Below are 27518 nucleotides of genomic sequence, written 5' to 3'. Positions count from 1 at the left end.
ATGACATTACCACTAGAAGTTCTGTGACGGTTTCAGTAATGAGGGACAATTTTGCACTATACTTTATGTCACCTCAAGGCAGAGTACACTGGCAGGATGACAGAGTGTGAAAGATTTGTGCCCTAACCAAACTTGTGTACCTTCTGTACCAACAGTATATACCTTTGCCAACCAAAGTTGGCTATCTTGTCATGGTCTCTATTTTTAGCTTTAGGCCACAGGTGTGTACCTGGTTGTGTTTTATGCAAAGTATTTCACCTTGTAACAAAAGTTGTGTACATTGTTAGGAAATCACCAACAATAAACACAACTTTTTAGGTGAAATACTTTGCTTCAAACACAACCAGGAACACAACTGTGGCAAAAAGCTAAAATTTACCCACAGTTATATACCTGGTTTTGAATACCTTTTTACCTTTTAAATACCCTGTATTTAACCTTTTTTTTTAAACATATTTCGCCGCAGAAAGAAATGACAGACAACCAGTGTAAACAATAATTTAACTTTTATTTAAAATATTTTTTTTGTGTAAACTGTTTTTAAAGTTAAAAAAACTTTTTTAATAAAGGTTTGAAACCAACCAAATGGCCATTTTTATTACAAAAAAAACATTATAACTCGGTGTAGTGTGGGGTGGAAATACTGCTGGAGGGGCTGCGGGACACTTCGACAATGGGAGTGTGGAGAGAGGACTGGGATCGTGGTGGGGAAGGAACAGTTAGAGGTGATGGTGTGGAAAAAGCTACAGAATGGGTGGACATGTGGGAGGCAGAAGAGGTGGTGGGCGGTGGAGTGGAGGGTTGGGCAGGGACTGTAGGAGCAGATGATGTTGATGGAAAGTTGTATGGGGAAGGAGTTTGGTACGGGGAAGGAGTTTGGTACGGGGAAGGAGTTTGGTACGGGGCAGATTGCTGGAAGTGGGGAGATGTCTGGTACTGGGGAGGTTGCTGGTACTGGGAAGGTTGCTGGTACTGGTGAGGTTGCTGGTATGTAATAGGAGGGGGAGGATGGAAAGTGGCTGGAGGGGGTGCAGATGTAATAGGAGGGGGAGGATGGAAAGTGGCTGGAGGGGGTGCAGGTGGAGGAACTACAGTGGTGGGAGGTGGAGGTTGGGAGGTAACCTGCTGTAGAGCACCGTGGCACGAATGCATTACATGCATCTGCTGGGTAGGAGATAGTGTTGCCATGCGCTCCACAACAGACCTGAAAAAGGTGTGGTTTGGTGAAGATCTTGCTTCTGAATGCATGGTTTGCAGAAGTGTCTTCACCTCCAGAATGCTGGAGTTGATCTGCTGAAAGCCTGCGGAGATTTGCTCTGACAAGACTTTTAGACAGTTCTGGAAAGATGCATTCAGATGCAAGAACTCTGGCGCATAACTCTTTTCCTGACCCCTCTGCCGCTGCCGCCCAGTACCCGCAGGTGTACTAGAGGTGGCAGGGGCAGAAGGGTGGGGTAAAGGGAAAGCGATCTCTTCACCAGCAGCTTCATGTAATGTAGGCGGCCACGATGCTCCTGTGCTGGTGCTGGTGGATGGGACAGATGGGTCGAATGTGTGGGAAGGCTGGGAAGGTGCAGATGTACCAGGGCGGTCGAAGTGTCCCTCGGTGCCGGTCTCCTCAGGGATCGCCTCAGAAGGGTCCAATCGTGCAGGCTCCCGAGTGCTGCTCACCGTGCTGTGGAATAAAGAGAAAAAAAAAACAATTAAAATAATGACATGGTATGGCCCTGGCTGAAAAAAAAAAGTTACATCTAACATTTTTTTCACATGTGGTGTGTAATATTTACCTTCTGGTGAGCATTGTTTCCCGGAGGAACGACAGGGCTCGTGCGTACTTGTACTTGCTCCTGCGTCCTCCAGATCCACTCGGGGCCCGCATCTCTTTATTGAACTCCTTCTTGAAACGATCCCTCACAGACCGCCACCGCTTCACAATTCTCTCCCCTGAAACGAGAAAGGACAAAGTGGTTAGTATACAACATCAGTGTTTCCCAAACTCCAGTCCTCATGGTCCCCAGGGGTCATGTTTTCAGGATTTCCAAAGTAAATAGAAATCCTGAACACATGATCCGTGGGGACCACGAGGACTGGAGTTCGGGAAACACTGGTTTAAATCAAGCAACCGGTACTGTATATACTTACGCTCTTTAATCTGGGCACGAGCTTCGAGGTCCTCCCAGCGGTCCACAAGGAGCGAACAGATTTCCTCCCAGAGTCGTCGGGTAACGATCAGGTCAGCGTGGCGGCGGTCAGCCATATTCCAGAGCGGCTCCCTTTCTCTGACGAGATCGATGAGGCGGTCCACATCAATCCCTCCATCCTCACCGTCAGAGTCGGGAGCACGCTGTGAAGGCTGTTAAAGAAAAAGGCAAAAATAACATAATTAGCCTCCACAAAAGAAATGAAATAAAAAGTGCAAAAAAAACAAAGCAAAAATATTTATACTTACACGCTGGTGACCGCCGCGTTGCTGTCGCCGACGACCCTGGGAGGCACTGCGAGGACCTCTTGGCCGAGCACCAGATTGGGAAGACTAGAGAAGAAAACAAAAAATGTTATGTCTTTGGATGTAGGCATTTGTTTGCTGTGTGTGGTCTGCAGAACATTGTTTTCTATGTGTTGTGTGTAGTGTGATGTTGTGTTTCTGCGTTTGATGCAAAAAACTTACCAATTGTGAGCCCACTCCAAGTGTCTGTCCACCCCTTCCTTCTTCTTCTGGGAGCTCCTCTTCATCTTGTGATTCCTGTTTTGAAATAAAAGGCAATGAATAGACATATATTACAGAGATGATGGATTTTGGAAATAAAAACTTACCGTCAAACGCTGACGATGCGAGGGAGGGCTCCCAGAAGATGTGCTGTCTTCCTCATGGCCAGACTCCATGGCTGTGGGTGGTGTTTCTGCTGCTGCCATTGCTGCTGCTGCTGCATCTATTGGGCGGCTGTTGAATAAAGAGAAACAAAGGGCCAATGAATATCTTGATATTCCATAGCCCTAGTTTGGAGGAATGGGGGATTTGATAATTACCATCTCTCATCTGCTGCTGGACTCCCCTCCCGTTGTTCAGCATGCTGCTCCATTTGGGGTGGTGCTGATGGTGCTGCTGCTGCAGATGTCTGCTGCCTTCTCCTGCTCCTGGTTCTTGGCTTGGGTGGCATGTTGGGTGTGGCTGAGGGTCCCACTGTCTTGCTTTTATATATGTCCTGTGGGCAGAGCTACTGAGCATGCTCAGACCAAAGAAACCGGATCCGGCCGCCGGATCCGGCTGTCGACGGATCCGGCGCATTGCGGCGCTCATAGGCTTTCATTGTATGAAAAAGCCGGACACGCCGGATCCGGCGTGTCCGGCTTTTTCGCCGGAGACAAAAAACGTTACAGTAGCCGTTTTTTCCAGACGCCGGATCGCGTCACATTGCCGGATCCGGCGAAAATCGGATGAAACGCATGGCCATCCGGCTCGATCCGGCTCTAATGAAAGTCAATGGGGGGGAAACCGGATCCGGCATTGCATTTCGCCGGATCCGGTTTTAGTCAAAAGCGCCGGATCGCGCCTGACGCCGAAAACCTGATGTGTGAAAGAGGCCTAAGTTTGTGTTCAGTTTCCACCACTCTGTGTTTGTCTTATATCTTTGGATCAATAAAAAGATCTTGACATTAAATAGAAGGAGAACTCTATGATGACATAATAATAGTAAAATATAATAGTCTAAATTGGGACATTGAATTCCTTAACTAAGAATGAACTCACCTCTGCACCGTGAGACTTTTTTTCACTGTGCTAGCGGTGAGCTGTGTTAGCGAGGTCACCGCAGTTTATTGGCCCAGCTGGGAACGCAGCCTCAGTGACTGGATGTAACCTCAATGAGGTCACCGCTAGTCACTGAAGCTGCACTTGCAGCAGCTCATTCCACAGCGGCTCTCAGCCTGGACGGTCGCATCTTGGCACCATCCAGGTTGAAAACTGTTTATCTCCAAGACATGGATTATGGCGTGGGGCAGAACGACTGACAGGTGAGGGACATTGTTGTTTTTTATTTTTGTTTTATTACAGGAGACAAGGGCTTTGGTTGAATGGGCATTAGATGAGTATAACTGTGTTTGTTATTTTTAAATAAAAATGGAAAAGTGTGTTTTGTTTTGATTTTGAATAAAAGGCTTTATACTGGCTGTGTCTTTATTTACAACTAGCTGAAGAACCCGGCATTGCCTGGGCATAGTAACCAACTGTAGTTAGTTATAACAAATTATAATGATTATATTGCACATAAAAACCGTGCATCTAATCCTATCCTGTGTGATACTGACTGCTGAGCTGTGTATCTAATCCTATCCTGTGTGATACTGCCTGCTGAGCAATGTGTCTAATCCTCTCCTGTGTGATACTGACAGCTGAGCTGTGTATCTAATCCTATCCTGTGTGATACTGACTGCTGAGCCGTGTATCTAATCCTATCCTGTGTGATACTGGGCTCCCCCTGCAGTCTGTGTCAGAGGGTGGTCTGTGTTGGCACAGTAATAAATTGTGTTATTTCCAGCTTTACAGAAGGACGATAACACCATAGAAATGATAAGAATAATAGGCCTCAGTTTCCACAACTGTCTACAAAGAAAACTGTTGCTGATAGCAACTAATCACAGCTCATTTTTCATCTTTTAAACAGCTCTGGGACAGCGTGGCGAGTATTGAGTGGCGACTTTTGTGTTTTGACTTTTATGTGGCGAGGTTGGTGTATGTGTGGTGAAATGTGTGCTGAGGGTGGTATATGTGTTGAAGCACGTGGTAGTGTGTGGCGCATTTTGTGTGTGTGTTCATATCCCCGTGTGTGGTGAGTATCCCATGTCAGGGCCCCACCTTACCAACTGTGCGGCATATACTGTTTGGCACCATCACTCTCATTCCTTAAGTCCCCCTTGTTCACATCTGACAGATGTCAATTTGCCTCCAACACTTTTCCTTTCACTTTTTCCCCATTATGTAGATAGCGGCAAAATTGTTTGGTGAATTGGAACGCACGGGGTTAAAATTTTGCCTCACAACATAGCCTATGATGCTCTTGGGGTCCAGACGTGTGACTGTGCAAAATTTTGCGGCTGTAGCTACGACGATGCAGATGCAAATACATACACTTTTTCCCCATTATGTAGATAGGGGCAAAATTGTTTGGTGAATTGGAATGAGCGTGGATAAAATTTTGCCTCACAACATAGCCTATGACGTTCTCGGTGTCCAGACGTGTGACTGTGCCAAACTTTGTGGCTGTAGCTGCGACGGTGCGGAAGCCAATCCCGGACATACTTACACACATACACACCCACATTGAGCTTTATATATTAGATATAACTATAGGATTAGTAATGGATGGGTGTCTTAGGCCTGTTTCACACTTCAGTTTTCTGGCGTCAATCAAAATCCGTCGTTGGCAGAAAAAAACGGATCCGACGGCTTTGCCTGGCGGATCCGTTTTTCTCCCATAGACTTGTATTAGCAACAGATTGTGATGGATGGCCTTCCATTTCGTCCATCGTGCGACGGATCCGTCATGAAATTGCTATCTGTCAGCCGGAAAAATCGTCCATAGGAACGTTTTTTTGTCTGCGTCGAATAGACGGACGGTGACGGATCCGTCGCCGTCTGTCGTCTGGTAGAATGGACGCCTATGGGCGACGGATCCGTCTCCATCAGTCACATGACAGAATCCATTCTTTTCCTTTAAATTTCAAACAATAGCTGCTGCGACGGATCCGTCAAAAAACCGGATCCGGTGCATCAATTTTTTGCAATCTGCAACGGATCAGTTTTTTAAACACTTTGACGGATTTTGACTGATTCCAAAAGACTGAAGTGTGAAACAGGCCTTATAGACGCCTCTCCATGACTAAGCCGTGGGCTTGATGTCACCAGACAATTCAAAAGTGACATCAACCCCACAAATATGAACCTCACTTGCCACAGCTACAGGGCAAATGGGAAGAGCCAGGCAAAGCGCCAGAATTGGTGCATCTAATAGATGCGCCTTTTCTGGGCGGCTGCGGGCTGTTATTTTTAGGCTGCGGGGGCCTTACCCATGGCCCCTTACCAGCCTGAGAATACCAGTCCCCAGCTGTCTGCTTTAACAAGGCTGGTTGTCAAAAATAGGGGGACCCCACACCTTTTTTTATAATATTTAAATAATTAAAAAATAATTTTAATCCATTCTTGAAAACTAGCCTTGCTGAAGCTGACACCTGAGGGTTGCAGCCCCCAGCTGTGAGGTTTTGCCTGGCTGGTTATCAAAAATGCAGGGGAAACCATGCTGTTTTTTAAAATTATTTATTTACAGCACAGGCGCCGGCTGATGAAAACTCCCATCCGCCACTCCTGCTCTCACTGTTACTAGCAGCTGCAGGTGTCAGATGATGGGAGCAGTAGTCGCATCAGCCGACAGCAATGACTGGAGGTAAACTTTATACCTCTGATCACAGCTGTGGGCTCAGGCTGTCATTTGACAGCGTGAGAACCGCGGCTGTCTGACCGACGGTGATGACTTTATCACCAATCAAACGTGGTGTTTGCCGCAATGCCATGCACATGACAGCATGGCAAACACTGGATGTTCGGGCCCCCCATTCAAGAGAATGGGGTCCAAGTTCGCGTCCAGGTACTGTTCTGGTAGCCGAAACCCGAACTATTTGTAACTGTTCGACCGAACCTGCCGGTCCTGAACATACAGGTGTCCGCCTATCTCTACTTCTGATCACTTCTGGTGGATTTCTGCTTCCCTTCTCCTTTCTGAAATAGTGTTAGGAGGATGGAGAGGATTGTACACATATGTCCTGTGAATAGGGAAAAAGTATCTTGCAAGACAGAACATGGGCTATAAACAAGGAGGAAAACACATGGGAAGGAAAGTACAGTATTAGAGCTGGGTTCTTACATGAAAGCAAGTGAAGACACCAGCAGCATGGATACACCCATGCCGGACATCCAGCCTGTCAGGGCCAGCTCCAGGTCTTTGTGGGCCCCAGGCGAAAGAGTCTCAGAGGGCCCCTTTAACAAATACCAAAATTCATGATGCACTGATACAGGAGAGAAATATAGGCTTAGTATAATGCCAAAGATTTCACTTACTTCTTACATTACATGAGTGATATCTATTGTAAATTCTACAATAGCTCAGAAACTGGACAGTATAGACCTCCATACAGTATTATGGGCACCACATAATGCTCAATACAGAATAATGAGCCCCATATATTGCTCCATGCGGTATTATGGGCACCACATAGTGCTCCATACAGAATAATGAGCCCCATATATTGCTCCATGCAGTATTATGGGCACCACATAGTGCTCCATACAGAATAATGAGCCCCATATATTGTTCCATACAAAATAATTGACCCTATGTAATGCTCCATACAGTATAATAAGCCACATATATTGTACCATACAGTATAATGCTCCACACAGTATAATGGACCCCATATGTTTCTCCATACAGAATAATGAGTGCCATATATTGCTCTATACAGAATAATGAGCCCCATTGCTTGATATTGTATAATGAGCCCCATAAAATGCTCCAAAAAGTATAATGAGCCCCATATAATGTTCCATACAGAATGAGTCCCATATATTGCTCCATACATAATGGGCCACATATGCTCCATACAGTATATGATGGGTCCCATATATTGCTCCATATATAATGGGCCCCATATAATGCTCCATACAGTATATGATGAGCCCCATATATTGATTCATACAGATTGGGTCCCATATAATGCTCCATACAGTATATGATGGGCCCCATATAATGCTCCAGTGTTATGATGGGCCCCATATATTGCTCCAAACAGAATGGGCCCCCTATAATGCTTCATATATAATGGGCCCCATAAGATGCTCCATATATAATGGGCCCCATATGATGTTCATATACAATGGGACCCATATGATGCTCCAGTTTTTGATGGGCCCCATATGATGCTCCAGTATATGATGGACTACATGTATTGCTCCAAACATAAAACAAAAAAATGAAATACTCACCTCTTCTCGCTGGCCACTGCTCTGCTCTGGACTCCTCAGTGTTGGCATCTTCTGGCCCTCTGCACTGTGACTGTTCAGAGCAGAGGGCACAAACTAGTCATGTCATCACGCCCTCTGACCTGAAACATCACAGTGCAGAGAGCCGAAAAAAACGCAGCAGCAGTGGAACGAGGAGAGGTAAGTTTTGCAAGTGCCGGGTCCCTGAGCAAGCGGGAGGGTCCACTCACAGGCATTGGAACAGGCACCAGGTTCCCATAGCGCACCGGTGTCCCCACTATGGGATCACAGCTGATTCTTTCTGTGAGGTAGAACATTTCACTGCCTGTTTTTAAGAAATGTCCTCAAAGAAAAAGTGGGGGAAGGAAGCTAGTTTATCTGATAAAAGGCACTACAATTTTTTTTTATAAAACTGTACTTTTGATTTATGCAAAGATTGTTGAAAGTACAGTTCCTTTATAAATGTAGAGGGTGACCCACTATTATGGTTTAAGGCTGATTGTAATCAGATCATTAGATAGTGACCTTATCTGTTTAGAAATACCTATGAGCACAATTTCTTACAGCTTATAGTTGGTGTGAATTGCCTGTTACCTGCCAATAGCCGCAACTCTTCTTTTGATTGGCCGGTCTGGTGCATTGTCACATGTGCCTCACGCAGCAACGATGATGTCATGTCATACCAGGCCGGCCAATCAATCAGAAAAGGAGCCACAGTTGCCGTTAGGTAAAACGCAGTTCATAGTGGCCGATGGACTGGATCCTGCAAATCAATTCACTATCTCTATTGCTGACCTAGGGACCAGTGCCATATTTTGGAACCACAAATATGTCTTGCGTCTGACTAGTATACAATGTTTATTTTTATTATTTATTTTACTTGTTTATATATAGCGCCATCAATTTCCACAATGAATTACTGACATCATCATCACTGTCCCCATTGGGGCTCACAATCTACATTTACCATCAGTATGGTATACAAAAAAACGTAGAGCGTATGTCCAAAAATCCGTATAAGTCCATACCATCAGTATGTCTTTAGAGTCTAGGATTAAATCAACACATAAATGGGAAGAACATAAAAACTCCTTGCAGACTTGACCTTGGTGGGGTTTGAACCCTAGATCCAAGCACTGCACGGCTACACTAGAGTACTGAGCCACCGTCTTGCACAGATATCCTTTCTTTAGTAAATGAAGCACTGCCATCAAAATTACACAGTGCTATATAATATGATGACTGCAATATATTAAGAGAGTGAACACTTTGATGGGAGCGCTTCTTTAATGAATGATTCTGTCCTGCCACTGGTGATCCATGGAGTATCTATGTTGGCCCGGTGATGTCGAGGCACTCAATTACACCCCATGGGGCAACGGGTTTTTAAATACTGTCCCTGGTTAACAAGTGGCATTTCTAGTTTCCTTGCCTGTTCTTTTTATGTATCTCACCAGGCATAATGGACTGATGGTGCTCAGCAAGTTTTTCTGAACCAGTGACACAACTGTTCTAAACTATAAAACGCCAATTTGTTTTAGAAGAATTGAACAAAACACCATTTCCTATGAACAATAGAAAAAAAAACACTTTGGTCTGTACTCATTATAAATCACCCTGTAACATATCCTTAGGTGCCTGAGACTGAAATTGGCTTTTATTTTTTCTTGTTTATAAGGTGCAATACTCGTTTTCCTCTAGCAGAACAGTAGGATTACATTACTCTCTGTGTGTTTTCCTAACAATATGCTTTTATCATTCTCCAGGCTTGGGGATTTTAGAAACACAGGCTTTAAATGCAAATATGCATGAAAATAAATTTCCTGAAATGTACATGATTACTGTTTTTTTTTATAACCCTGGCACAGCAGGTGAAACATTTTCATATGTGAAAAAAACTATAATTTAGGCATCATTTAAAGAAAAATCTCATTTTTGGGTAATTCTTTCCCGTTCATTTAGTACATAAGAAACAGATGGTAATAATTCTGTAACGCGTAATATATCAGTAAGTAATAATGCGCCTGCTGATAGCCAGAAGGAGAACTAAGAGAAGATAGAACAGTTCACACTTTTCTGCATGCCTTATACAAAATAATGTTGGAAAATTGGGTGTGTCTGAAGTGACAAGTACATTTCTAGCTGGCGACCATGTTCCATTTTATTTTAGTATTTTTAAGTATTTTAGTATTTCTCCACACCCGGTAAGTTGGTTTTGCGACCTATTGTTACTAAAAAATGTTATGTGCCTAGGGAAAAAGTGAGGACTGTAGAGCAGTAACACAACTTGGTAACTTTGCGTAAGGCTAGGGTCACATGACCATTTTTCTCTCATCTGAGAAAATCGATCTGATTTTGCTAATCACGCTCTGATCAGAGTGTGATCAGAGTATGATTCGGTTTTCTCACTGGTGGAGAGAAAAAATAAAGTTCCTCCACCTTTTCTACATGCAGTATGTTCGTGAAACTCAGACCGCAGTTGGATGTCATCCGAGTGCGGTCTGATTTTTTTTCCACGGACCCATAGAGTTTAATGGGTGAGTGCCATGAAATTCTCGGAGGCAAATTATGCACGCTGCGATTTTTTTTTTTTTCCATGGACTGACTCGTTCCGAGGAAAATATCTGGCATTTGCTCCACCCCATGGAATAACATGGTCAAAACCAACTGTGGATAGCACTCGTCCAATTTAAATAGTCTTGTGCACGAGCCCTGGGGCTCTAAGTGGCAGATATCTCTGCATGTTTTACAATGCAAATCCACAACTAATCTGTGTCAAAATTTGCATATTTTAATACTGATTTTGACATATATTTCATCCCACACATTGCAATGAGTGAAATTTCCTTTCAAAACTGGTGACAAGTCTGCAAAAACATGGATAAGCTACAGAAAAGATACTTGGACATTGGAAAAGAAAATTAGGATATGTGCTATAACATCTTGTTAATATTAGAAGTGCATTGTTTAAAGAGGACTGGTCACATGCTCAAAATAATTGATCTAACTATTTTGTGAGAATACACAGTACGAGCATCCCTGACTCTGTTGCTTTTTTTTTGCTTTGCGCTGCGTCGTTCCATTGCGGAGATATTCATTTTTGTTGCTTTTGGAACGCAGCATGTGAAATCTCTGCTTGCAATACACCTGGGTGTTTCTTCAGAGTTTCTTCTGGGGGTATGTGTGTGCTCTTTTACCCCTCCCTCCCAGAAGTCGACAATCATAACTCTGAAGCACAGCAATCTCAGACGCTGCCATGCTATGATTAACAGTGTCTAGGAGGGAGGGATAAAACCTAACACCCCCCCAGAAAAGACTCTGAAGAAACGCCAAGTTAAACTACAAGCAGAGATTTCACATACTGCGCTCCAAAAGTAACAAATGAGAATATTTCTGCAATGGAGCGGAATGTAAAAAAGCAGAAGAATCAGGAGAGCTCAGAGATTTTTTGTTTTTACAAGGTATTTAGATAAATGTTTTTGAACAAGTGACAGGTCCTCTTTATAAAAAAGTGAAGTGTCACTGTGACATCTCAAAAGATTTCATTTATTAGAGTTCTGGTATTGAGCCCCCTATTGATCATAAATTGGAGGGACAATCAGCATTTGGCTGATTGCTGGGCAGTTTATTTAATTATTGTGTTGTCTCTACTCAACTCTCCAGCAGAACAAATATATATACAGTATATATATATATATATATATATAATTTCTTTTCTGCTTTCATTACCTTTTTTGGGGAAGAAGTTTCCATTATACAGTATTTAGTGAAGTATCCTGGATCGTCCAACATCATTTAATCAAGTGGACTATTTCACTGTCTATAGGTCTGTGAAAGAATCAGACAACACTCGGATACCGTCCAAACTGATCAAACTCTGATAAGAATTTCTAAGAAACACTAATGAAACATGATTGTCTTTTTGTGTATGAGAAAAATCAGTGATGTCTGAATGAGGCCAAAATAGAATGTGCTTGAAATGATTGTTTATGAGATTGACCATATATAGCTTTTTGCTTCTGTTGGCAGCAAGAGAGAAAGGAGAAACTGTCGGGTGACAGTCATAAAATTGCATGTCAACGACTGGAGCGTGCAGCAGTGTAAGAGTGTGCACGGTGAGAGTTTGTATTCAGCCCGGCTCTGCGTATGAGTCATCTCCACTGCTCTACTTTGCGCTTCTGGTTTCCGAAATGTAAATCTTAAAGATGTACTTTATAGCGTTATTTATCTCTTCCAATAAGGGACCTTGGTAACATCTTGTGTTCTTTTTTCTTTTCCTTTTTTCATTTTTCCAGCCTCGGGGAGTTATTCCCTTTGCTTGTAAACAACATCTGTGCCTTGAAATTTGCATCATTGTTTCACCACAGTTTTCAGAACCCACATCCTGATGAAAATGACAGACATAAATTATAAAGAAACATAAATGTAATGGGTGATGGCTGAAGTTGACAGCTAAAATAATAATAAGTGAGAAAGAAGGGAGATGAGTCACACGGTGTCTGGTGGAAGCTCACGGAGCGGTGGGACAGTCACCTTATGTACAGAAAGTCAAAGTCTTTGTCAAGAAACTTTCTTAAAGGGAACCTGTCACCAAGAATAACGCTGTTATCGTGCAGAGGTTAATCTGCAGGTTAACAGCGTTATGATGCTGCCCGGCGCCTGCACGCAGCCGAATGCAACTGGGAGTAAAAAGACCTATTTTGGGTTTCACTCTGGTCTGGTCTCTTGTAATCACGGCTATAAGCCAACTCAGCTGCTTACATGACCGTCCTGCTATAGGTCCATAAGATCTCATTCTGCGAGTGGTGACGTCAGCAATGTTACCACAGATCAAAGCTAGTCAGAGGTTACTGTGAGAACTGCCGGCTGTGACCTGCGGTAACCTTAATGATGTCACCGCTCGTGACGCATCCGCATTCCCTCGCTACTCTCATTGTGTTCTGGCAGCTGAGGTGAGCGGTAGCGTTACTGATGTCACTGCTCATCTTCACTACCTCTGCATGTACCAGAGTCAGGCATTGTCGTGGGACCGCCTAATTATGGACCCTTCTGAATTACTTTTATTTTTGCTAATAAATGGGTAATTGCGTGTGCTTTTTACAATTAAAGGACTTTTTTCTTTGTGCGTGTTTATTTCTTTTTAACATGAGGTTAGTAATGGGGGTGTCTGACAGACACCTCTCCATTACTAACCCATGGGCTTGATATCAGCATACATTATACAGCTGAAATCAACCCGAAAACCATTACACCAATTGCCACCGCACCAGGGCTACTGGGAAGAGTAGAGGCTAAGAGCCAGAATTGGGGCCTTAAAAGAATGGATGTGCCATTTCTGGAGAGGTTTAGAGCTGGTGTTATTAGTCTGGGAAGCGGCCATTATTCATGGCCCCTTCCCAGCCTATTAATATTAGCTTGTAGCTGTCTGCTTAGCCTTTGCTGGCTGTTAAAATAAGGGGGACCCCCATCTTTTTTTTGGATTTTCCTTGTAATAACCAATAAACACTACGCAGACAGCCTTGAGCTGTTATTAATAGGCTGGGAAGCTCCATGCTTATTGGCCCCTTCCCAGAATAATAACGCCAACCCCCAGCTGTCTGCTTTCCCTCAGCTGGTTATTAAAAATTATTTTAGAATTTCTTTATGTAATTATTAGCTATAATTACCAAAAGCGACATACGCAAAGCACTGATTATATATACCACTGACATATTTCTATATATCTACAGTATTTTTATCTTTGCACATCTAACACCTAAACATCTGTCATTTGTATATTTCATTCTATTCCAGTACTTGTCACACTCATGGTTCACATGAATGGCACACAGATGATACACATGAACACGCAGACACATATATGTGTATGCCACACGGATGGTGTCACAGTGACACGGATGGCACACGGACATGGACTGTGCTAACAGAGGCAAGTATCTGTTTGTTGTACCCAGTATCAGTCATTGACCTCTCCTGCCAGAGATTCTGCTATGTCCTGTCAACAGAGAAGCAGTTTCTCTTCCTGTTGATAGGGCGGGACTACTGATATCATGCTGATTCACAGCCGAATCTCCGCTGCCTAACTTGGGGAAGCTTCTGTCAATCAGCATGACATCGGGAGTCCCGCCCTTTAAACAGGAAGAGAAGCTGCTGCTCTGTTGACAGGGAATCTCTGGCAGGAGTGATCAATGACTGGCACCAGGTACAACAGACAGGTCTCTGTTAGGAACTGCATGAATTTTTTAAAAGTCACGGATATCTCCTTTAAGGAGAAGTTGAGAGTTAAAACTATAATTTATAATTGTCAATTGTGTTGAAAAACTATTTTTTTAGTGGCACAATAGATACATGTGATAGGAACTGAAGGAGTTAAATTGAGTTCTGTCTATGTTGCATTCTCTTGTTTAAAACCTTATCTGTTCTTCGAGGAGATGTCTCAGACATCTCCCTTGTGAACCAAGGTCAAATACCTCTGCTTTTTCGCCTAAATGACTTTCTTTGTCTAAAACAAGTTGTAAAATCATTTGTACTGCGCATGTCTGTAAAATGTTTAAATTCTTTACTATAAAAGACGGAAGCCTAACTGATAAGCCAGATGCGTCTTGGAGGCATCCTGAGTGGTATTATACAGCTGGTGTCTGTGTAGTTCTTCTCGATGGAGCTGATTTAATTAGAGACATATGATGCTTCACACCTAAGAACATCGGTCCTTCAGATGAAAGAGTAATCTGAGGGATCCCGACACATGGGTCCAATAAATTAGCACAACCCACAGAACTATACAGGCCCTATGTATTATTAATATTTGAGACAAATATCTAGAGGAGTTCTACAGCTATATGGCAGCACACAAGACGCTGCTCTATACAGTGCAGAGCTCTCAGCGTTCGCACCCGCTCTATCCCTCCCCCACCCGGGGGTCTAGTAAAGGACTGCTGCTCGCATGCAAAATGCCAACCACAAACACATAGTACTAATGCCCCAATAAAAGTGCACTAGGAAGATGAAGTGGATGATGCAGGATAGATAAAGATGCCTCCTCTTCATCAGCGATGCTTCTGTGTTGTTTGATTGGCGGAGCAGCAGCACCCAGCATATGATTAGTGTAAAGCGTACATCCATCCCTCCAGGAGCTATCAGAGGACTAGAAAAAGGAGCATCTCTATTTAGAAAAAAAATTGCATTGGGCGTCACTCCACACAACCCCTTGCCTTTGTCACTAGACCTCAGGTGCCTAGTGGAAAATACCGGACTGCATTTAGGACGCTTGTGGCATATCACTGGGATACGCCATATATCTCTGACAGAGGTGGGATATTCCTAAAGGAATTGTCCAAGAGGTGCAGGGTGGGTGATAAATGTCTGATCTCTGGGGCCTCATTGCTAGGACTTGTAACCATCACTAGAACAGGAGTCCTCCTCACAGCATGACTGCCATGTGGAGTAACTTGATGTAGCGGCAGCAGAGCTTGTGTCCTACGGCTCTGCTCAGAGTCCATAGGGTTGACTGTGACATCCAAATACTTTTCTTGGCCATCAGTCCTGATGGTCTTGACTGGAGTGGAGCACTCATACTCAGTGTTCTCCTCTCTGTGGTCATGCAGTGAGACAGAACGTGGGGCTCTGGTCAGCCGTTCTAGTGAATAGGTGATAAATGTCTATTTTTTCGTATGCGTCATTTTAAAACATTTCACAGTCCTGGTAATGACGACTTCCCGGGTTCCAATATTAACATTAGTGTTCATATAAAGAAATGTAAGTACTGGTGCAAGCAATGCGAGTAGCATACAAAATACTAAAAGTTTTCTTCACAGGCTTTTCTGTATATATACATACATATGTGATTTGCTATCTTGTTTGTCTTTGCTAGGTCATGCAGATGTACCTTCCATTTTGTGGGATTGCCATATCCAATGCACAACTTTTTGCTGCCTCAAGAAAAGAGTACGACAGGAGCAGGGTGAGTATCTAGACATCCCGCTACTTGTAACAGTACACAGCAAATAAGGAAGGAGGATCTTAAAGTGTTTATCCAGGTCCAGATTATTATTTTTTTTTACTATGAGCCTAAAACTAACAGGCAGGTAGTTGCTAACAAAGTCCTGCCTGCTTTTCCCAGCACCAACTCAGAGCGGTCACCTTCTCCTCCTGCCGACAATTCAGCTGCACAACGTCAACAGAGCAGCTCTTCTTCCGGGCTGCTCTGTCAATGAGGCGCTACAGCTGGCGTCATGCTGATTGACAGCCGGCTCCCTGCAGATAGGCAGCGAGGAGCCAACAGTCAATCAGCATGACTTCCGCAATCATACCACATCAACAGAAAAGAGTGAATGAGAAGCCGCTGTTCTGTCAACATGGCTCGGCAGAAGCTGCAGAATCGCTGGCAGGAATGGTCCTTGATAACACCTTTTAATCAGCTCAGAAATAGTATGGTGCCAAAATTGTACAGGAATATGGGAAATGATGTTTAAATGTTAAAGAAGAAGTCACGAAGAAACAGGAGCCTTGCAGAAACCCCATGGTTAAGGCTTGGGGCAGGAAGGAGGTTGTGAGCCGCGCAGCTGGCACTTTCACCTTGGGGTTCCTGCAAGAGTCCTGTGTCTTCAACATTTTCCATGGCACATAGAACCCGACTGAGACTTGCAGCAGTTTTAACCAAGAAGGTGAGCAGGCCTCCTACAAGAAAGTGGTGACTACCTATTCCACCAACCTATGCTACTGTTAGTTTGCAGTGTTGCCCTAGGAGAGTTTTTATTTTTTTTCCCTTCTTTTTTTCTTTTTTAACTTCACTATCTCAAGGAAGAAGTCATAAATTTGGGGATTTTCTTTAAACTTACCGTAATATTCTTTTTTTTTTTTTTTTACTACCAAATTGATGAGCTTCTTGATTATATTTGAAACGTGTCTGCTATATATATCTTCGTGACTATGAAGACATGATCTCCAGCCTCTTCCTATACATTGGTGACAGTTCTAATAGCGATCCCACACTTGTCAAGCCTTTGACGCCCACCATCTTGCTTTCCCATCCCATGAATAGTGACAGAGATTGAGGTTGCGTTGGACATTCCATGTCCATATTTTTATGGTACTGCAGCTTTTCTATTAATTCCAAGGGTAATTGACATAAATTAGGCCCGAGCATTTTTCCGGTGAATACAGACAACGGGATATTTATTAAATTAAGTCACGTTAATTTCTAGTGACATTTTCTCGCACAAAAATAGAACAATACAATGTGTAATTCATTTACTTCTAGACCTTAATATTGTTCCATCGGCTTCGGTGACGCATTTCATCATGTCATGCAGGCTTTGCTGGAGGTGGTGAATGACCTGTTTGAGGAACAAACAGACCTGGAGAAAGTTGTCAAGAAAATTATGCATCGGGCTCAGACGTTGCTGAAGTGTGAACGCTGCTCTGTGCTGCTTCTAGAGGACATTGAGTCACCCGTGAGTTGTCTTCCAAACCTGAAGCATTAAGAATTTATGCCCTGCAACTGTACAAAGAGGACAAATAGCATTTCTGTATTTATAGCTTTGATCTCTGCTGCATTTCTTTTCCACTCACTGGATCATTAGGAAAATCCATTTAAACAAATCCACATAATGCTTGTTCTAGTGACTCAAAGGGAATCTGTCCCCAGATTGTTTTATTTCTTTTTTAAAGTAGTATGATGTATGGGGTGAGACCTTGATTCCAGTGATGTGTGACTTGCTCGTCTGTATGAATAGAATCACTGTTTAATCTACTGCAGTTCTACCAGGTCTCTGAATGCTGAGCTCTGTATAACCCCGCCCACACCACTGATTGGCAGCTTTCTGTGTAGATTGTGCATTGGGAGAAAGCTGTCAATCAGTGGTGGGGGCGGGGTTAGACAGAGCAGTTGACTAAGAGGCATGAGACACCTAGTCCTGTAGTGAGAATCTCCTGCTTATAAAACACATATTTTATTGAAACAGCAACACACAGCCTAGTATGTGACACATCACTGGAATTAATTTGGTTTCTAGGGACAGGGAACTGCAGAATGGCCCCATTCAAATGAATGGTGGCATCTGGAGTTTACTGACTGGAAGAACCGCTGTGCAGGAATAAATAAAGTGTTCCAGAGTTTAAATACCAATTTATCATAAAGTGATGGCATAACCTAGCAATTTGCCAACACCAAAAATGGCTAATAGCCTTGCACATGGCCGTATTAGGCTGTGTTCACATGTCTGTTTTCACATTCTCTTTGTTACATTTTAGGAAGAGACAACAAATTCATGTGCAAAATTAATCAGGTGCATCGGTTATTCAAATGGACACACAGAGAGGTTGTATTGGTTATTATGAGTTCAATCGGGTTCTGTTTGGTGTCTTTTTAAAAAGAAAAAAAAGTCCTAACCCTAACTGATGCAGTGGATCACTTTTGCACTTGAATTCCCTTTGTCTGTTACTAAAATGGAACAGATAAACGGAATGTGCAAATGAACACGTGGACAGATCCTCCTAGGTGTGTACTCTATGGGAGCCATATGTGCAGATTGACACAGGGGCAGATCCTCCTAGCTGTGTACTCTGCGGGAGCCATATGTGCAGATGGGCACAGGAGCAGATCCTCCTAGGTGTGTACTCTGCGGGAGCCATATGTGCAAATGGACACAGGGGCAGATCTTCCTAGGTGTGTACTCTACGGGAGCCGTGTGTGCAAATGGACACAGGGGCAGATCTTCCTAGGTGTGTACTCTACGGGAGCCGTATGTGCAGATGGACACAGGGGCAGATCCTCCTAGGTGTGTACTCTGTGTGAGCCGTATGTGCAGATGGACACAGGGGCAGATCCTCCTAGGTGTATACTCTACGGGAGCCATATGTGCAAATGAACTCGTGGACAGATCCTCCTAGGTGTGTACTCTGTGTGAGCCATATGTGCAGATGGACACAGGGACAGATCCACCTAGCTGTGTACTCTGCGGGAGCCATATGTGCAGATGGACACAGGGGCAGATCCTCCTAGGTGTGTACTCTGCGGGAGCCATATGTGCAGATGGACACAGGGGCAGATCCTCCTAGCTGTGTACTCTGCGGGAGCCATATGTGCAGATGGACACAGGGGGAGATCCTCCTAGGTGTGTACTCTGCGGGAGCCGTATGTGCAGATGGACACAGGAGCAGATCCTCCTAGGTGTGTACTCTGCGGGAGCCATATGTGCAGATGGACACAGGAGCAGATCCTCCTAGGTGTGTACTCTGCGGGAGCCGTATGTGCAGATGGACACAGGAGCAGATCCTCCTAGGTGTGTACTCTGCGGGAGCCATATGTGCAGAAGGACACAGGGGCAGATCCTTCTAGGTGTGTACTCTACAGGAGCCGTATGTGCAGATGGACACAGGAGCAGATCCTCCTAGGTGTGTACTCTGCGGGAGCCGTATGTGCAGATGGACACAGGAGCAGATCCTCCTAGGTGTGTACTCTGCGGGAGCCATATGTGCAGATGGACACAGGGGCAGATCCTCCTAGGTGTGTACTCTATGGGAGCCGTATGTGCAGATGGACACAGGAGCAGATCCTCCTAGGTGTGTACTCTGCGGGAGCCGTATGTGCAGATGGACACAGGAGCAGATCCTCCTAGGTGTGTACTCTACGGGAGCCATATGTGCAGATGGACACAGGGGCAGATCCTCCTAGGTGTGTACTCTACGGGAGCCGTATGTGCAGATGGACACAGGAGCAGATCCTCCTAGGTGTGTACTCTGCGGGAGCCGTATGTGCAGATGGACACAGGAGCAGATCCACCTAGGTGTGTACTCTGCGGGAGCCATATGTGCAGATGGACACAGGAGCAGATCCTCCTAGGTGTGTACTCTGCGGGAGCCGTATGTGCAGATGGACACAGGAGCAGATCCTCCTAGGTGTGTACTCTGCGGTAGCCGTATGTGCAGATGGATACAGGAGCATATCCTCCTATGTGTGTACTCTGCGGGAGCCGTATGTGCAGATGGACACAGGAGCAGATCCCCCTAGGTGTGTACTCTGCGGGAGCCTTATGTGCAGATGGACACAGGGGCAGATCCTCCTAGGTGTATACTCTACGGGAGCCATATGTGCAGATGGACACAGGAGCAGATCCTCCTAGGTGTGTACTCTGCGGGAGCCATATGTGCAGATGGACACAGGGGCAGATCCTCCTAGGTGTGTACTCTATGGGAGCCGTATGTGCAGATGGACACAGGAGCAGATCCTCCTAGGTGTGTACTCTGCGGGAGCCGTATGTGCAGATGGACACAGGAGCAGATCCTCCTAGGTGTGTACTCTACGGGAGCCATATGTGCAGATGGACACAGGGGCAGATCCTCCTAGGTGTGTACTCTACGGGAGCCGTATGTGCAGATGGACACAGGAGCAGATCCTCCTAGGTGTGTACTCTGCGGGAGCCGTATGTGCAGATGGACACAGGAGCAGATCCACCTAGGTGTGTACTCTGCGGGAGCCGTATGTGCAGATGGACACAGGAGCAGATCCTCCTAGGTGTGTACTCTGCGGGAGCCGTATGTACAGATGGACACAGGAGCAGATCCTCCTAGGTGTGTACTCTGCGGTAGCCGTATGTGCAGATGGATACAGGAGCATATCCTCCTATGTGTGTACTCTGCGGGAGCCGTATGTGCAGATGGACACAGGAGCAGATCCCCCTAGGTGTGTACTCTGCGGGAGCCTTATGTGCAGATGGACACAGGGGCAGATCCTCCTAGGTGTATACTCTACGGGAGCCATATGTGCAAATGGACACAGGGGCTGATCCTCCTAGGTGTGTACTCTACGGGAGCCGTATGTGCAGATGGACACAGGAGCAGATCCTCCTAGGTGTGTACTCTGCGGGAGTCGTATGTGCAGATGGACACAGGGGCAGATCCTCCTAGGTGTATACTCTACGGGAGCCATATGTGCAAATGGACACAGGGGCAGATCCTCCTAGGTGTGTACTCTGCGGGAGCCGTATGTGCAGATGGACACAAGGGCAGATCCTCCTAGGTGTGTACTCTACAGAAGCCATATGTGCAAATGGACACAGGGACAGATCCTCCTAGGTGTGTACTCTACAGGAGCCGTACATGTAAATGGACACAAGGACAGATCCTCCTAGGTGTGTACTCTACAGGAGCTGTACGTGCAAATGGACATGTGGACAAATCCTCCTAGGTGTGCAATCATGCTGGAGCCGTATGTGCAAATGGACACAGGGACAGATCCTCCTAGGTGTGTAATTATGCTGGAGCCGTATGTGCAAATGGACAAGTGGACAGATCCTCCTAGGTGTGTACTCTGCGGGAGCCGTATGTTCAAATCGACACAGGAACAGATCCTCCTAGGTGTGTACTCTACTGGAGCCGTATGTGCGAATGGATACAGGGACAGATCCTCCTAGGTGTGTGTACTCTGCGGGAGCTGTATGTGCAAATGGACACAGGGACAGATCCTCCTAGGTGTGTACTCTACAGGAGCTGTAATAAGGTTCATAAAGAAGTACATGTTATATAGAAAAATATTTTTTTTCTGTATATATTACACAGAAACAAGCCTCTATATGCCAATGTCATTCGATGCTCCTTATTTCCACCAGAAAAAATGTTGTGACAAGTTTCATCAGATGCCGTATGTGTGGAGTAATGCAACAGCTCTGTATATACTGTACATGTATAAATTTTTAATGTAAAGCTATAGATAGGCGCAATAAAAGAATGATGCTACAAGATAATTAAATTAAGTTTGTGACATTTCATTCGATATATTTTATTTAGCAGCAATTTTGGTGTCGTTAGAATATGTATGTGCATCTGACTGTTCTAATCCTCCATTTTATTAATGTATATGAGGATTTTTGATTACAGGAGTAAGTTAATTGTGGAGGCACTTAGGATCTTTAATAATAGAAAACCACTGAAGCCTTTTAGTGCCATTATTTAGAGAGATATTTGGGGGAACTATGGCATCAAAAGTGTAATACCAAGCACTAGTAAAAGGAACCAGACAGCTGAGTCATGCTGTCCAAACCACAGGCAGCATGAATTAGAGCCTGGCTGTGTGATCACATGAAGGGGTACCGATGGGCGAGACTTGTGAGGCGCTTCTGGCTAGCGCATGTTAAATCCCTAACTGCCGTGGCAGGAGCTCCGATCCGCCCATGGCTGTTAAAGGCACATAACAGAGTTATACGACCATGACTCTTCTCTTACATAGGATCATTGTATTTCATGAACGTTTTTGCTATAATGGTGGAGAGAATAGTTCTGTAGCATTATTAATAATTATATCCTTTACTATAGGTGGTGAAATTTACCAAATCATTTGAGCTGCTTTCTCCTAAGTGTAGCGCTGATGCAGAGAGCAGGTAAGCCTCGTTGATTCCATGCAGTGTTTAATGAATGAATGTACGGTAATGTGTAAAAGTATCAAGCAAATCAGCAAAGAAAATGAGAGTTTTCATTTCGGTGTCCCCTCACTCTCATGACTACTTTACCATATGAATAAGGCTAAATCAAGAAGTATCTGCTATGTATGTGGGGGCTCATAATGTGCACAGCGGTTCAGAATGATGCGATTCCTTACCCTTCCCTCGCCATCACTGTACACACTTGGTGGTAAGCACCTCTGTTTCTGAAGAGCGGCTGCAATGCTTTGTTTTCAGTGATGTTACACAAAATGTGAGCTCTCATTGATTTCCATTACAAAACTGTAAAGAGCTTATAAAATATTTAGATGTTTTCATTCTGTCAGACGGCTAAGTACTTTCCAGGATATGTTGTACCCGGTTATCTAAAAGAAGTGGGAATATGTGAGATCAAATAAATTCCCAGCTCTTTCAGTTACATTAAGATTGGTTTGGAGAAACTTAAAGAAGAATCCCATTCGTTACAAAAACAGAACAATAATGAGAAAGATGGATGGATGGATGGATGGATAGATATGACATAGATAGATAGATAGATATGGGATACATAGATACAGTTGTGGCCAAAAGTATTGACACCCCTGCAATTCTGTCAGAAAATACTCAGTTTCTTCCTGAAAATGATTGCAAACACAAATTCTTTGGTATTATTATCTTCATTTAATTTGTCTTAAATGAAAAAAGACAAAAGAGAATGAAGCAAAAAGCAAAACATTGATAATTTCACACAAAACTCCAAAAATGGGCCACACAAAAGTATTGGCACCCTCAGCCTAATACTTGGTTGCACAACCTTTAGCCAAAATAACTGCGAGCAACCGCTTCCGGTTACCATCAATGAGTTTCTTACAATGCTCTGCTGGAATTTTAGACCATTCTTCTTTGGCAAACTGCTCCAGGTCCCTGGTATTAGAAGGGTGCCTTCTCCAAACTGCCATTTTTAGATCTCTCCACAGGTGTTCTATGGGATTCAGGTCTGGACTCATTGCTGGCCACCTTAGAAGTCTCCAGTGCTTTCTCTCAAACCATTTTCTAGTGCTTTATGAAGTGTGTTTTGGGTCATTGTCCTGCTGCAAGACCCATGACCTCTGAGGGAGACCCAGCTTTCTCACACTGGGCCCTACATTATGCTGCAAAATTTGTTGGTAGTCTTCTGACATGATAATGTCATGCACACGGTCAAGTAGTCCGTGCCAGAGGCAGCAAAGCAACCCCAAAACATCAGGGAACCTCCACCATGTTTGACTGTAGGGACCGTGTTCTTTTCTTTGAATGCCTCTTTTTTTCTCCTGTAAACTCTATGTTGATGCCTTTGCCCAAAAAACTCTACTTTTGCCTCATCTGACCAGAGATCATTCTTCCAAAACGTTTTAGGCTTTTTCAGGTAAGTTTTGGCAAACTCCAGCCTGGCTTTTTTATGTATCGGGGTAAGAAGTGGGGTCTTCCTGGGTCTCCTACCATTCAGTCTCTTTTCATTCAGATGCCAACGGATAGTATGGGTTGACACTGTTGTACCTTCGGACTGCAGGGCAGCTTGAACTTGTTTGGATGTTAGTCGAGATTCTTTATCCAACATCCGCACAATCTTGCGTTGAAATCTTTTGTCAATTTTTCTTTTCCGTCCACATCTAGGGAGGTTAGCCACAGTGCCATGGGCTTTAAACTTCTTGATGACACTGCGCACGGTAGACACAGGAACATTCAGGTCTTTGGAGATGGACTTGTAGCCTTGAGATTGCTCATGCTTCCTCACAATTTGGTTTCTCAGACAGTTCTTTGGTCTTCTTTCTTTTCTCCATGCTCAATGTGGTACACACAAGGACACAGGACAGAGGTTGAGTCAACTTTAATCCATGTCAACTGGCTGCAAGTGTGATTTACTTATTGCCAACACCTGTTAGGTGCCACAGGTAAGTTACAGGTGCTGTTAATTACACAAATTAGAGAAGCATCACATGATTTTTCGAACAGTGCCAATACTTTTGTCCACCCTCTTTTTTATGTTTGGTGTCGAATTTTATCCAATTTGGCATTTTGGACAATTCTTTTTGTGTTTTTTTCATTTAAGACAAATTAAATGAAGATAATAATACCAAAGAATTTGTGTTTGCAATCATTTTCAGGAAGAAACTGAATATTATCTGACAGAATTGCAGGGGTGTCAATACTTTTGGCCACAACTGTATCTATCTATCTATTACCTATCTATTCCATATCTATCTATCTATCTATCTATCTATCTATCTATCTATCTATATATAGTGTGTCCGTAAAGTCATGGTGCACTTTTGACCAGTCACAGGAAAGTATACAAGTATACCACTATCCCTGGATCTGACATCCTTAGACTTTTACTTTTGGGGTTATATGAAGCAACATGTGTACATTGAACGTATCACCGACATTAATCACTTAAAACAGAGAATCACAGACGTTATTCACTCTGTTACACCAGACATCCTTACCCGTGTGTGGCAAGAACTTCACTATCGTTTGGATGTGTGTAGGGCAACAATGGAGCCCACATCGAACTACACTGAATAGGTATGAAACTGGGAGAGTTTTTCTTTTATTTGGAGCAGATTTCACATTTCTATCGCTTTTTGTTGCTTTCCAGTGACTGGTGAAAAGTGCACCATAACTTTACGGACACATAGTATATTATGAAGCTTTTTCATTTTACTTGTACTATTGCTTAGTTATACAAAATAAAACAACATTTACTCTTAAAACTTACAGCCATGAAATCTTCATAATCAGACTTTACTAAGGATGTAGGTGATCTAAAAAGTGGCATGGTAATAAGAAGCTGTTTTTCTAAAATGCAGCTTATTAAATCCCAGTCCACTGTAAACGATCCTGTACTAATTGCTAGACTAGATGAAGTCCTGTAGGATCATTCTGATACCCCAACATTTCCATTAGGTGCCAGAATAATAAATTGGACGGCTTATCTTTGTCTGCATTCATTGCCAAGTATGGGAAGAAAATTTTCCAAGTGACAAGTAATAATGAATCTCAGGCCACAATGAGTTAAGCACAATGGAAAATAATAAAAGTCTATGGTTCTTCTGACTTCACTGGTTGTGCAAAGTCATAAAGATGAAGCTGTGCTAGGTCTAAATCTAAGGTATAAATCTAGGACGAGGAAAAGCTGCAAGAGACCATCAAAAGTAATAAGGATAAATGTTCAACTGGGGTTTATATAAATGTCTCCCATGTGGACTCCTGGGCTTCTATGTCAGGTCTGAACTGCAATAGAATAAGTGATTTTTTTTTTTTTTTAAAGAAATATTCTACTAACCATAAATACACCATCGAAGGTGAAGCTGGGGGCGGTAAATTCTGCCTGTTTAGATGTATAGTTCATTGCCTCTTAGACTCAAAAATTAATAGTTTAGACCATTTCTACTAGAGTTGAGCTAATATGTTCGGAATCGGTGGCCGAATCTGAACTTGCCACATTCGTGCCATATTGGTGCCGAATTTATGTTTGATGATTGGTTCCGAACATATATGTTCATTTCTACTCCCTTTGACTCCAGTAATGTTCGGCTGTGTTCGTCAAATATTGCAAAAACAATAATTCGCCGCCGATCGTAATTGGGACCGAATTTTGAAAAATTTGCTCAACTCTAATTTCGACAACCTACATCAATAAGTCCTATTAAAAGTATGACCATCACAGACAAATCCTACATCTGGATCCCTTCTTTTAGTCAGAGCTGAGAACTTCCATAAAGAGCTGCCACTGCTCTGGAGGACTCAATACAGCGATGTATTATATGGTGGCTTATTTGTTAATGGGTGCCATAAAATACTATATTTACCAGGACGTAGCTGGTATATGAGAAATGCGTTGCCCCCAACAGCTTCCAAAAGTGATATCAGCTAATTGCTGCAGGTCTCAACATCTGAATCGGTTCTGATCCCATTTTCGGACACTAATGGCATTTCCACCAGATGCATGTTTGGCAATTTTTAATTATCCCATAGAAGTGAATGGAGAAAGCCGCACATGTATTGCCACCTCTCCTTTCTCAACGGCACAAAGTGGGGTCCTGTTGTACAGTTGGTGCAGGTCTTGGAAATTAAACCTAATTCTATTGTATAATTTAAAGGGTTGTCTACTTACTTGGAAAACCCTGTCTCAATCAGCATGTTTACCCACAGTATAATAACAACACGTACTCAACTCCAGTACCGGTGCCATTCCAGCGGTATTGTCACTTCTTCTCTTAGGGCTTGCATTACATTGTTATGTCATGTGATCCTTGCACCCAATCATCACTGACTTCACTCTCCCCCGCCTTCAGACCAAGTCAAACATCAAGATGAAGTGAGCCGCCAGCCGTAGCTATGACTTTCTCTTTGTGTCAGATTCATCTGAAGGCAGGAAGAGTGAAGCCAGTGCCGATTGGGCAGAATGATCACGTGACATAATGTTATGAGATCCCTGGGGGAGCCAATGCTGATACTGCTGAAATGGCACCGGTACAGAAGGTGTGTATAAGTTTTCTTATTTTACTAGGGACAAACATACTGGTTGAGACACGGTTGTCTGAGTGGTGGACAACCTCTTTAAGTCACATCCTGTAGATATGCCAGAAATGGAAATACTCATTTAGCACCAATAATGAATATAGCAATAAATGATAATAATAATGAAGAAAAGGGGAAAATGATAATTATCTAACTATGCAAACCTTGACATCATAATGACTTCTCAGGATGCTGGGGAGAGACAATATGTGCAAACTTCTGCATACTCTATATTTTTTTGATTAGTAATGGGAACTAACTCCAGTAAAATTACATTTCCAAGTTTTGTTCTCCTTATTTCTTAATATAGAATTGTTGGCACACTCAACTTAATATTTGCTTACATGCCCTTTGGAATAAATAACTGCAATCAATCGCTTCCTATAACCCTCAACAAGCTTATTACAATTCTCAACTGGAATTTTGGATGAACGCTTCTTTTGCAAACTGCTCCAGGTCTCGCATATTTGAAGGCGCCTTATCCCAACAGCAATTTTAAGATCTCTCCACAG

At 43.5% G+C, this 27518-nt stretch overlaps 1 protein-coding gene across 1 annotated transcript in view; it reads left to right on the top strand.

Annotated features, from left to right (window-relative positions):
* The window catches only part of PDE11A (phosphodiesterase 11A), an 825102-nt gene that overhangs the window by 421452 nt on the left and 376132 nt on the right, over positions 1 to 27518 (top strand). Inside the window, exons 3-5 of the mRNA XM_073577434.1 lie at positions 15900 to 15989; positions 17341 to 17481; positions 22340 to 22404. Of these exons, the coding sequence (XP_073433535.1) occupies positions 15900 to 15989; positions 17341 to 17481; positions 22340 to 22404 (296 nt within the window). The remainder of the gene's footprint in view (positions 1 to 15899; positions 15990 to 17340; positions 17482 to 22339; positions 22405 to 27518) is intronic.

The sequence above is a fragment of the Dendrobates tinctorius genome, unplaced genomic scaffold (genome assembly GCF_039654945.1).
Source record: "Dendrobates tinctorius isolate UK_male_01 unplaced genomic scaffold, ASM3965494v1 ptg000056l, whole genome shotgun sequence".
Classification (NCBI taxonomy): Eukaryota; Metazoa; Chordata; class Amphibia; order Anura; family Dendrobatidae; genus Dendrobates; species Dendrobates tinctorius.
Note: the sequence above shows the minus strand (reverse complement) of the source record. Positions and strands in the feature narration are given on the sequence as shown.